The sequence below is a fragment of the Uranotaenia lowii genome, chromosome 3 (genome assembly GCF_029784155.1).
Source record: "Uranotaenia lowii strain MFRU-FL chromosome 3, ASM2978415v1, whole genome shotgun sequence".
In the NCBI taxonomy this organism is placed as follows: domain Eukaryota; kingdom Metazoa; phylum Arthropoda; class Insecta; order Diptera; family Culicidae; genus Uranotaenia; species Uranotaenia lowii.
In genome coordinates this window covers 8,569,805-8,582,846 of record NC_073693.1, presented here as the reverse complement: position 1 = coordinate 8,582,846, position 13,042 = coordinate 8,569,805, and the positions used below count along the sequence as shown (strand labels likewise).

At 31.9% G+C, this 13,042-nt stretch overlaps 1 protein-coding gene across 6 annotated transcripts in view; it reads left to right on the top strand.

Annotated features, from left to right (window-relative positions):
• Positions 1-13,042, top strand: part of LOC129750541 (uncharacterized) — a 380,798-nt gene that overhangs the window by 321,150 nt on the left and 46,606 nt on the right. For all 6 annotated transcript variants that reach the window (XM_055745501.1, XM_055745502.1, XM_055745498.1 and 3 more), the window contains exon 8: positions 8,540-8,641. In XM_055745501.1, the coding sequence (XP_055601476.1) occupies positions 8,540-8,641 (102 nt within the window). The remainder of the gene's footprint in view (positions 1-8,539; positions 8,642-13,042) is intronic.

Below are 13,042 nucleotides of genomic sequence, written 5' to 3'. Positions count from 1 at the left end.
ATGATGATATAGAGGTTTGAAATGTGCGCTTCGGGTCATATTGACCCGAACAGCTTTGGAGGGTTAAACACGTTGGATTCTACACTCGATCATTACAAAAATAATCTCTTAACTGAAGCAAATTAAAATTTTATTGGTCATAAAACTTCCAACTAAATCAGGTATTTTAAATGAAAATTCTAAAATTTAATGAATACACATCAGAGTTACACATTTTCCCAGTGAGGCGTTAAATTTAGATTAAAAAAGGTTTAAAATAAAAAAAGCTTGTTTAATTGGAATTGTTCTTTTTTTTTTAAAGAGACTTTAAAATAAGATTAAAAAAGGTATTAAAAATCTGTTGGCCAGATCAATTCCGATTGAAATTCTTGTCCAATTTTTTTTAAAATTTATTCCTGTTTTTAAAGTACCTTTTGTTATTTTCAACTTTTGTTTATTAATATCATTTTAACAAATTTTTCATAATTTTTGTAATGTGCTTTATTTTTTTTGCAGCTTTTTCATCGTTTTCATTATTTTGGTTTTTTTAGTGTTGTCATTTTTGTTATGTTTAATAGAAGTTTTGTATTTGTTGTCATTTTTTATGAATGTAGAAATTTTCAATCTATTTTTTTCGTTAGTAATGTTTGTCATTTCTGTCATATTTGTTTATTTTTGTTATTTTAGTGTTTTTGTAATTTGTAACATTTGCATTTTTTTGTCATTTTTTTTTTGTCTTTTCCGTAATTTTTACTACTGTCACTATATTGTATATTTTTTTTCTTCATTTTCTTATTCCTATCATAATGTTGTAATTTTTTTTTTCGTTTGTCATTTATGTCATATTTGTCTATTTTCGTAATTATTGTTGTTTTTGTAATTTGTAACATTTTCATATTTTGTCATTTTGTTTCTGTCTTTTCTGAAATTTTGTATATTTTTTCTTCATTTTGTTATTCCTATCATTTTTAATTTTAATTGTCATGTAGTTCATTTTTAGTCATATTTTTTTCTTTCATTTAGGTCATTTATGTATATCATTTTTGTCAGATTCGTAATTTGGTTCATTTTTTCTTCAATCTTTGTCAGTTTTCAAAATTTCGTCATTAAAAATATAGTGTCATTTTCATCATTTCTGTCCACTTCGTAAATTTTCTCGATTTTGTTATTTTTTACAATGCTCAAATCGTTATTTTTATTCATGTCATTTTTTACAAATTCCTCTATTAAGTCTAAACGCACCAGGCAATTTCGTCAATTTTATTTTTTTTCTTCTTTTTTATCATTATATTTTGTTTTTATTTTTGTATTGTTGTGAAATTTGTTAATTTTAACAAATTTAAAAATTTTGTCATTTCTATCTTTTTCGGTTTTGTTTTAATCTTTTTTATCATGTTTTGCGATAACTTTTGGAATTGGATATGATTGTGAGACATTTTTTTTACCTTTGCTTTTGAAATTTTTTTCATTTTGTTGTTCATATCATGTTTAATATTTGTAATTTTTATCATTTATGCCTTTTGGTGATTTTTGTCATTTTTATCACTATTGTCATTTTGTCATATTTGTCGTATTTGAAATTTTGTGATTTTTTTTATTTTTGTGTGCATATGCGCATTATTTTCACTTATTGTTCGTTGATTATCAATAACTTCAACTTTTAAATTATTTTATCATTTTTTTCAATTTTGAATACTATACAATTTTCACAACTTAGACAATATTTGCAATCATGTCATTTCTGTCCATTTCATATATCATTATTGTAATTCATTGTGTTTTTTTTTTCAAATTCGTCTCTAAAGGCAATATTGTCAGTTGTATAATTTTTGTGATTTTTTTCTTTTTTGTCATTTTGTTATATTCGGCATTTTTGTAAAATGGGTCAATTTTAACAATATTTTAAAGTTTTTTCATTTTTTTATTAATTTTTTTTTTTTTTATTATTGTATGTTATCTAATCGACGTTTTTCGATTATTATTTTAATCTTTTTTAAGCAGTTTCGTCACAACTTTAGGAAATGGATATATTTAATTGTGATACATTTTTTTACCTTTTTGGGAAATTTTGCTATTTTAGACAACATTTCGGGCCACTAAAATTTTTTTTTTTCTCTCTTTCTTTTGGCTGTAGACCTATCGATCCAGAAATGCCAAGTCTTGTGGATTTTTTCTGTTTTGTTTTTATTTACAGTTCGCGTGTTATTTAATTCGACCGTTTATTCCCATATCATGGGGTTAGTGAATTCATTAGTTAAGTAACATTTACTATTTATTTAATTTAATTTCATGTTCATTTACTGATAAAGTATCTTCAGATGTTCCTCTTTGTATTTCTCAAAAAGTCGGACAGATCCTTATACTCTGATATGCTATTATTTCTAAGTATTTCAATTAAATCTTTTTTGTTGACCAGTATATCATAATTTGTTCTTAGTTGATTGAAGTTGATGCAGTCATATAGTATGTGATTGATGTTTTCTACAGTTCCACAAAATTCACATAGGTCGGAGTCAATTAGGTTCCACCTTGCCAGTCTATCATTTGTGGCTGTATGTCCGGTTTTAATTCTGTTTATAATTATCGTGTCCAGGGTGTTAAGTTCTATTTTATCAAACCATGGTTTCAGGCTCACAGTTTGGGTATGGTTATAGTGAAAAATACCTTTTTCTTGTGAGATGTTGCTATAAGTGTTTTGCCATTCTTTGATAATATTCTGTTTGAATGTTATGAGAAGGTCGTCTTTTGTGATGTGGAAGTGCTCAATGGATGATCGAGTGGTTCCTAGTTTTGCAGCATAATCTGCTCTTTCGTTACCAATGAGCCCTGCACAGCAAAAATTGAATCAGTTAATTTTACATTGAAAGCGATGCAAATAATTGGACCATCGCTTAAGACACAAAATTACGTTTTGTTTTAAAATTACATCATGACTTGTAAAATCACAATCGATGTAAGTGTTCATAAAATGTAAATACGCGTCGATCAATGTAATATGCGGCGCTTAATTTTACATCGAGTCGATTTAAATTTAAATACACCTAGGTTTTTTAACGCGGTTTATTTACACGGCTTTTTTTCACGGTTTTCTGGAATTAACACGTTTTTTTACACGGTTTTCGCGAATTAACACGGCTTTTGAGAGAAAATAAGTCCTTTTCAAAGGAAAACACTTGGAATCTTTTTGAAGTAGGGAAAATCTTAGCTCTGAGACTAAGAACGTGAAACATGAGACCTGAGACCTGAGACATGAGATTTGAGACCTGAGACCTGAGACCTGAGGCATTAGACCTGAGACTTGAGACCTGAGATCTCAGACACGACACCTGAGACATGAGACCTGAGACATGTATGTCCAGGTATCCATTGTATGATAAGATTGTTAATGTCACTATTCTGGATTATGAATTTAATTCTAGCTGCTATATGGTTTCCTGTATTTTTTCTGTTTAGTAAGGAACAAGCACTTTGTGAATCTGTAAATATCACTACTTTGTTAACACCCTTCGATTTGATAAAGTTTATGGCTTCTTGTATCGCTATTAATTCTGCGTTCATAATTGTGTACTCTGATTTAAGCCTCCCACTGTACGAGATTTTCTCTTGCGGATCGTAGTATCCGTATCCGACTTTAGTATTTATAATTGAACCGTCAGTGTATATTTTGTAATGGTTTCTGTATTTATTGTTTGTTAATTCTAATACTATGTTTTTCTGTTTATTGATTGATGTTTCTTTTTTGCTTATTTCCGTTATTCTGTCTATTACTTTTAATTTATTGCAATCTATTTCTTCATGTTGGGGGCCTAGCTGTGTGAAAAGAAAATTGTTTTCTGATGCTATTTTTTCCAAGAAAGAAATATGTTTAGGTGTTGAGTTAGTTGACATCAGTTCTATTAAGTTGTTAATTATTGGGCTATTTTTGTAGTATAGTGTTTTTGTTATTTCCTTTAGTGCAAGCCATTCTGCTCTTTGAATTAATGCTATCTCTCCTGATTGTGCTAACACAACTTGATTTGGGGTCGAGTTTAAATGTCGCATTGAAAGTCTCAATGCTGCTAAGAAAGGTCGTTCCAATTATTGGAAATTCGTTTTTGCTGTTGCTGCATATATAGTTATACCATAATCAATTATTGTTTTTATTATAGCTTTTGTGATATGAATCATTTGTTTCGGGTGAGCCCCGCTTTTTTTTCCTACTGATCATTTTTAGGATGTTACTTTTTTGTTTGATTCTTGTAATGATGTTTTTTATGTGTGCTTTGTAATTGAGTTTATGATCAATTATAACCCCTAGGAATCTGTGACTATCGGCTATTTTGACTGTTTGGTTTTCGATCTTAATATTTATGTTTCGCGGTATTTTGTTGGTAAAAATTATGGAAGCTGTCTTAGATGGGTTGATTTCTAAATTTATACTTTTGAAAGTTGTGACTAAGGTATTTAATAAATTGTTTGTGATTCTGGTTGCTGTCGTAGCATCTATGGATCTGACCAATAGAGTAAAGTCGTCAGCAAATTGTATGATTGTTCCTTGTTGTGTTAAATGGTGTATTTGCTTTGTGTAAATATTGAATAGGATCGGGCTCAAAGGGCATCCTTGTGGTAAACCTTTGTTGGTCTTGTTTATAATCTGTTGACCATTGCTTAGCGTTATTATTGCTGTTCTGTGTTTTAGATAGTAGTAAATCCAGTTTATAAAATGTTGTGGGATGTTTTCTTGCTCTAGTATTTTAATAAGCGTTTCTGTGGTATAATTTTGTTTTTGATCAGATGTTCAACTAAATTGTTTTTAACTACGAAATTTATTAATTTAAGTAGTACCGATACCATTGATAATGGTCGGTAAGAGTTGAATGAATTAGGGTCTTTGTCGGGTTTCAATATGGGTATTATCTTCGTGTTTCTCCAACTTTCTGGAATTTCACCAGTGTTTAGGACCTTACTCAGTAGCTCTATAATCCTTAGTTGAATTTCCAAATTGATATTTTTGAGAATATAAAAGGAGATGTTATCTGGCCCTGGGGTAGAGTGTTCTTTTTTATGCTTTATAATTTCTTTAAATTCTTCGAAACTGATTTTGAAGGTTTTTTCTGTGTTCTTCGTTTGATATTGAATATTGTTGTTTATTTCTGGGAAGTTGTGGTTCATAAATTCTGTAGACAGTGTTTCATCATTTAATAGCCATGAGTTGTTTTTGGCTGGTTTGCCTCCTCCTATTATTTTTACTGTGTTCCATAATTCTTTACTACTCATTTCTGTGTTAATGCTATCGATTGTTTCTTTCCATGCCTTTCTTTTCTCCACTCTTATCTGTCTTTTAAGTTGTGCTCTAGCTTTTTTATATTCCAAATAATTTTTATCGTTTTGTTTTCTGAAAAAAGTGTTTAGTTTCTTATTTTTATTAGCTAACAATATTTCTATCTCCTGGGTCCACCATTTTTTTGGGATTTTCCTACTATTCTCTTCTATATTGTATGTACTTTCTCTCATCTTTTCGTTAAAAATTGGAATGATATCTGCAGGGGAATTCAACATATCAGGTCTTAAATTGTTAAGCTTTTCAATAAGTTGTTTTTTGTTTATTATTTCTCTCTTTTTTGAAAGGGCTTTTGTCATGCTCGAAATTGTAAGTTTTATCGCCCGGTGATTACTGAGTATATCTTCTTCTAGTACATTCCAGATAGATTTTGTGGCTGTTATGGGTGTTGTGAAAGTTAAGTCAATTACTGAGGGTGTGATGTTTGGGGGTTTTATTAATGTTGGAGTACCGTCGTTTAGCAATACCAAGCTGGTGTTTTCAATAAGGTGTGTTAAGAGTTCGCCTCTAGGGCAACCTTTGTGTTGTGGATTCCATAAAGGGTGATGGGCGTTAAAATCACCTGCTAAAACTGTTTCGCAGTTTGCATTTTCAATGAAATTTAAAAGATTCGTCAGCGGCGTTTTGATTTCTCTATTGTTAATTGGGTAAGGGGGTATATAGATTGAGATTATAAGGATTGGTTGCAGCGTGTTTAGTGTTTTGATCGCTACCACTTCAACAGGGTTGAGGTTGTTTATTTTAATTTCTTCATAGGCAATATTATTTTCTATCAAAATTCCCACCCCACCATAACCAGTAGGTCTGGTGTGTGTGATGAATTTATATTTTGGAAATTTATACTTTTCATTTGACTTTATCCAGATTTCTGATAATATTGCAACATCAATATTGTGTTTCTCTAGTATATGCTTGAGAAGCTCTCTAGTGTCAGATGGTCTAATACTGTTTATGTTACTTTGCAATATTGATAGTTCTTTCTGATTTGCAGACATTTTTGTTTTATTATTATTTTTTTTTTGATTTTTCAAAAGGAAAGCTTCTACTCTGTACTTGATGTTAAAATTATTCTATGTTCATAGTATCTTGATTCGGTTTGGAATTGTTTATTTCTGGACAATTATATTCAGGGTTCATGAGTGTGTTTAAATCTTTACTCACATTGATCATTATTATGTCCCTTTCAATAGTGTCTTTACAGTTAACTCCTTTTATAAGATTATTGTTTATTATTTTAATCTTTTCCATTAGGTTCTTTAAGTCTAGCTGTTTAATCAATTCGCTCTTTATTTGCTCAATGAGTGAATTTATATCTATATTCTTATTTGGGGGCTCTGACTGTTTTGAGGCTTGTGTTATTTTATCGTTTTTATTTTGATTAAAGAGTTCATTGTATTTTGCTTTACTTGTTGATGGTTTATTTAGTTCTGATAAATCTGTTTGATTAGGTAGATTTGGGTACTCTGCTGCTGAATTTAATCTATGTTGTAGGTTATTGTAGTTTTTTGGGTGTAATTTCGATGCTTCAAAGAAGGTTAGTTTATTCAATGCCATAGTCTTCCGAATTTTGTCCTGTCTTATACGTTCTTTGCAAGTCTTATCATCTGATCTATGGTTCTCCTTGCAATTCCTACAAGATTGTTGATTTTCGCAGTCTTTTTCGTTATGGTTCTCGCTGCAGTTACCACAAGAATTTTCCTTGGCTTTACAATGCTTTTCTGCATGGCCAAAACGCCAGCATTTTTTGCATTGTTTCAGTGGGTAAAAATATACATCGACTTTGGCGTTAATTCCAAAAATGTTTATCGTTTTAGGAAGTAATTGTCCCTTATCATAAATTTTTATCGAATTTGTATTTATCAATTTGTTGGGCTCCTTTTTATCTTTATTGTCCCTGTCTAGCCGTTTTATTTTCTCGATTTTAAAGATATTGATATTTCCGCTATCCATGTTTTTTAGGATTTCTTCCTCTGTTAGTGATGCTGGGATGTTCCTGACTACTCCTAATGTTTCTTTAAACATATTTGGTATAAAAACTTTGTATTTGTATTCCTCTTTGAGTAGTTGTGAATTTAATAAAACTTCTGCATCTTTGGGTTTTTTAAATGTAATTTTGAATTTTCCTCCTCCGTTTGGCTTCAATTCCAGATAGTTTCTTATGCCTAGATTGTGCAGCATTTTAGCAACCAACATCGGGTGAATTTGTGTTTTTTTTGTCTGTGAGCTCTTCTTGTGTTGTATTTTCATCATTGGCTTCTTTCTCTATAAAAAATGTGGTGTAATGTGGATTTTTAATCCATTCTGTTTTGTTCTGATTATGATTCTTGCGATTTTTTTGTGTAGCTGGTTTGTCTTGTTTTGTTTCTTGACTGAGTGTTTTATTCTGTTCTGTTTGAGTCTTCATATTAAGGCTATCATCCGAAGTAACTTCCGTGTCTGTCTGTGTCTTTGTCTTCTTAGCTTTTCTGTTCCGTGTCATTGTTTCCTGTTCACTGTCCTCTGCTGTGTCCAGTCTTCGTCTTAATTTATTTTGGGATATGGGATCATCAAAACCCCGAAAGGAGTCTTCGTCGCTTGACATTTCCCATCAACCTCAATCAATTATGTATAAAACGAAAAAAAACTTACTACCTAACCTTATTTGGTAGTTTGGATTTAATGATTATAAAGAAAAAAAAAACTTAACCTATATTTTTACTCTGAGTATTGACCGTCTTGATTTAAGAAAAATAGTAAAAAGGAAAAAAAGTATGATACTTAGCTTAATTAATAATTCTCAATCTCCTTCTATTCACTTAACGAAACTAAATCATATCACTCTTTGTTCAATCAATGGGAATAAAATAAAAAAGCAAAAAATTCAAATTTAAAGAAAACCACGAGGTTTCTTTTTTCCGCGTTACAAATAACCGATCCACAAAACTCCGCGACTGGGCGATGTTGTCTGTTCGGCAGCTATTCTGAGAGTGGATTTTTGATGTAATCGAGGAAAGTTTTCTGCCAGGCGATGCAGGATGACACAGATCTGTACTAAAAAAGGCCACTAAAATTAATTGTAGGTGCTTTCGCAATGAAACTGAATGTCAAATTGAGCACTTTTCCAAAATCTCGGGGAAACAACTGTGAAAAAACAAAACTCATATAAAAGAGATTGTTATTAAAAATCCAGTTTTTTTCAAGTCTGTTTTTAATTTTATGAAACAAGCTTTATAATATCCTGTTTTTGCTTTTTTTTTACAGATACGGCAGTCCCCATCACAGTCGATCGCAATCGGTTAAAACCCCCGGAAGCCGCGCCTCTGGACGGCCAAATCAGCTATGTTTGCCCCAGCAAAGATCAAGGTAAGTTTTCCATTTGAAATTGCGAAAAAAATAAACCTTTTTCAACACGAACCTCTCAAAACAATAAGTTTCAGCGATACAAATGGTTGAAATCGAAAGAATTTTCCAAGGAAACGGATTAAGGTTAGCTGGAATTGTGATCCAACCATTTAATTGGAGTATCTTTCTAGATAACATGCTAGGCAAACGTACAATTAAACGGACCGATTTGCACGAATCCTTGCATCTGTACTTTCATGGTCATCTCTAGAACAGTTGCTAGCAGCAATCTGCTGTTTCTTTTGCTAGTCCGTTGAACCAACAATCATTAGCCCCCAAAGTCCGAGAATTAGTTCAGATGAAGCACCGATTAAAAGGGTACTCCGGTATAAGGTGCTCTCTGATTCTGAATTCAGGGTATAGAAAAATATATTTAATAGTTCAAAATTCTTGACAGTAGGATTCAGTTTCTTAAATATAAATTAAAAAAAAATAATAATAAAAAATGAACTCAGAAATCCACATCCAACACATGTAGAGAAGTTTCTATGATATAACAACCTTATTTGAATTCAAATTTTCCAATAAAAAAAAATAAAGATTCACCTTCAGACAAAATATGAACTTCTAAATTTTCTATACACCAAAAATTTGTTAGATTGAATTTTCACTCATTTTTTTTCAAATTCAAACCACCAACCGCTATTGATTTTTGAAGATTGAAAACTACAAGAACAAATATTAGACTAATTAGGGACGTTTTGCTCTACGTGGTGCATTACTATTTAACAAGCAGCAAGGATCTTAGCGTGTCGCGTGCTGCAACAAAAACGAATTATTTCCGGTGTTAATGAAAGGTAAACTCTTCTCAGTTCGGTCCAAATGGTGCCATCACCTGATTCGGAACCGTAAGTGATACAGAAACATCTTAAGGGTTGAAAGCGATTATAAGATGCTCCAATTTAATAGAGAGTCTCCCTCCAATTTTGTAAACCTTCGCCTTTAAACCTGTGAAATTTCGATAAAAAGTTAACATAACGACTCCAAATACAGATACCCAGGTCTTAAATGGTATACCCTTCTCAAGTCAGAAGTGTTTTTGAGAAAAAAAATCTGACTTTCCGTGATTTTACCCAAAAATTCTGTGATGGTTTTCTGTGATGCTATTTCCTTTAATTTCATAGAAAATTCATGATAAATTGTATCTTTTTTATATGTCAGTTGAGTAAAATCAATTAAAATTACCAATCTTATGATTCTTTACTATATTACCGAGAAAAAAATCTAAATTTTATGTTGGCCAAAATAATTATAACTTTGGAAATCCTTTCAAAATTCAAAAATTCTGTGATTTTTTCAAAACTCTGTTTTCTGTGACACAGATTCTGTGATGAAAATTTGCTCAGAATTCTGTGAAATTACAGATTTTTCTGTGATTTCGGCAACCTTGGTCTGAATGCGAATATTATTTTGAATTCTTGTTTCTGCGTGAATGCATTTTTTAATCGTGAGGCTTAAAATTAAATAGCTAAATATCAGTTTAATTATGGAAAATTTATATTTTAAAATCAATATTCAACGTAATATGCTGGATATTCGTTATATGTTCACGTATTTTAACGAAATGACGTTAATTTTACGTGATATGCTGAATGTTCAAGGATCATTATTCACTATTTGGGGCACATTTTTTTAAATTTTTCAAAAGAGCTGCAAAAACCTAGCACAGAAATACGTAAAAAATTGATTCCTCTTTCTCTGGAGCCACTTTCGTCGAACGGAAGTTTTATCTTCATCTTATGTGTATCGTTTATATCTCTAATTTTCTAGAAATGCCCTTTTCGTATCAATTTTGCATTTGTTTCAGAATTCAGAATTCAAAATTTTGAGAACATGGTTACTGCAATTCTTCCATTGTAAAGACACTTTCCAGCAATTGATGCAAACTTGGCCCCTTCTTTCAGTGTTTATCTCTCTCGATGGATAATTTAAGCCGTGCGGGACGTCGGAGTTATCACTGTCTTACAGTCGAATTGTCGTAGTCTCATTCCTAAACTGGATGCGTTCAATTTTCTACTTCATGGAACTTGTAGCGATATTTTTGCATTGTCCGAAACTTGGCTTTCTTCTCATAACATCTCATTCCATGATTTTAATATTATTCGTCTAGATCGTGGTAAATTCGATTCCCATGTCTGACAACACGGTTTTTCGGCTAATTTGTGAAATGGCTGAAGAAGTTGAAAGCGATTGAGAACTTCGAAACATGCAGCTTGACGAATCCACAGATGTAGCAGGACTAGCAATTCTGATGATATTTGTTCGCTATCAAGGTTCTGAATGTTTCGAAAAAGATTTGTTTCTTTGCAAACCGTTGCCAACTTCCACGTCGGGGGCTGAAATTTTCAAGCTAAATAATTGATGATTATGTTATGGAAAAAAATATTCCACGGGGAAATTGCATTGATGTCCTATGTATGGACGGTGCGAATGCTATAGTTGGAAATACTGCTGGAGTCGTTGCCAAGTTAAAAAAAAAGAAAAAAGTTTCGGTAATAGTCATTACATCCTTCATCGACATGCATTCGCTATGAAGAAACTATCATCGTCTCTGAAGGAAGTCTTGGACGAGAGCATAAAATAATCAACTTCATAAAGGCTCGATCGAAAAATTCCGGGTTATTCAAGGCGTTGTGCGAAGAGATGGTAAACCAACATTCCACGCTACTACTTTATACCGAAGATCGCTGGTTATCTCGTAGAAAAACGTTGTGTCGTCTGTTTGAATTAAGAATGACTTCATTCTTTCAATGCATGGTAAAGAAGTAACAATTTTCGATAAAAACGGCAAAATCATGACTATCAAGAGAAAAATCAAATTTTGGGCAGAATCGCTCAAAAAGCGCAACCTGGACAGCTTCCCAAATTTAAGAAGCATTCAATCAGAAATAACCTTGAAGTTATCATCCGGAAATTTCTAAGAATTGTGATAATCACAACGCTTTTCGTAATTGTAATTGTAATTGTGCTTTATTGATTTAACGTCAGCCCATCGATATAAAATCATAGTTAGGGTCAAGGAAATAATTTTTCGTTGATAAATTTATTTTTGTATTCCTTGGTGTAAACTTAAACTAACAGGCCCACGTGTCTAATGAAGGCATTTGCAATTACAATTACAATGTTTTTTCGCAGGATTTGTTAAACAGCTTCTAGCTAAATTCCCCGAAGAATATCATAAAATAATAAAAAGATCGAAGACTTTAAATTAAGGTTGCCAGATTTTTTTCCACTCCCATCCGGGCCTAGCAATTCCGGGCATTTTTTTCAAAAAAACCTGGCGAAATCCGGGCATGGTTTTCAATTTTTCAAATCCAAAAACCGGTCAAAAACCGGGCAAAATTTGGATATTATTATATATAAAAGCAAAGAAAAAATGCAAAAAAATGAAATTAATATTTTTTTAATGTAATTGCAGACTTCCAAAAACTTTTTTGAACACTTAAATATTTACAGGTTTATATAAGTAAATCAGCCAAATTATTTGAAACAACCATTGAAAATTTCCATACCGTTAATAGCTGAAACTTACTCAAAAAGTTTGATTTTTCTTTTGGTTTCTTTGTGAAAGTTGTGAAAAAATCCGGGAAATATCCGGACTTTTTTCACGATATCCGGGCAACCGGGCCGGACCGGACTTTCTCGAAATTTTGCATCAAATATCCGGGCAAACCCGGATAAAACCGGGCAATCTGGCAAGCTTACTTTAAATGCGTGGAACAGCCTATTTTTATGTCAAAGAAACCAGAATCATTCGTATCCAAAAAGTCGTTGGAGGAGTATTGGTGTCAACTGAAAAATAAATTTTTAAATTTTGTTCTATATAGCAAAACTTATTCTTCTGTCGTTTTCCACAACTTATCTATGTGAGTCTGGATTTTCCACATATTTCGCAACGAAGACAAAATACCGATCCCGACTAAACGCGGAACCAGATGTCAGACTACAACTGACACAAATTTAACCAAACTTGTTACAGCTTGAAAAATTGAAGAAAGCGTATTTGTTCTGTTGAAATCATTAATTTTTGATGACACATATTTTGTTAGTAAAAACAAGACTATTCAAAGAGTAGCCATTCATTACTGATTTTATTGACTACGATGACAAGACACATCTTATTTAAACGAAAATTAATATCAAGTTTCCAAAACTCGAGTCCGGAAAATTTGTCCGGATTCTGCGAAGGTGCAAACAGTTTTTCGTGAAGTTTCATCAGAAAGGTGTGATCTCGATTCAAGCTTTTCGATGATTGAATTCTCACTTGCTCTCCTCTCTTGCAACAATTCAGCTCCAGGACTTGATAAAATTAAGTTCAACTTGTTGAAAAACCTTCCGGATGCCGCAAAATTCCACTTGTAG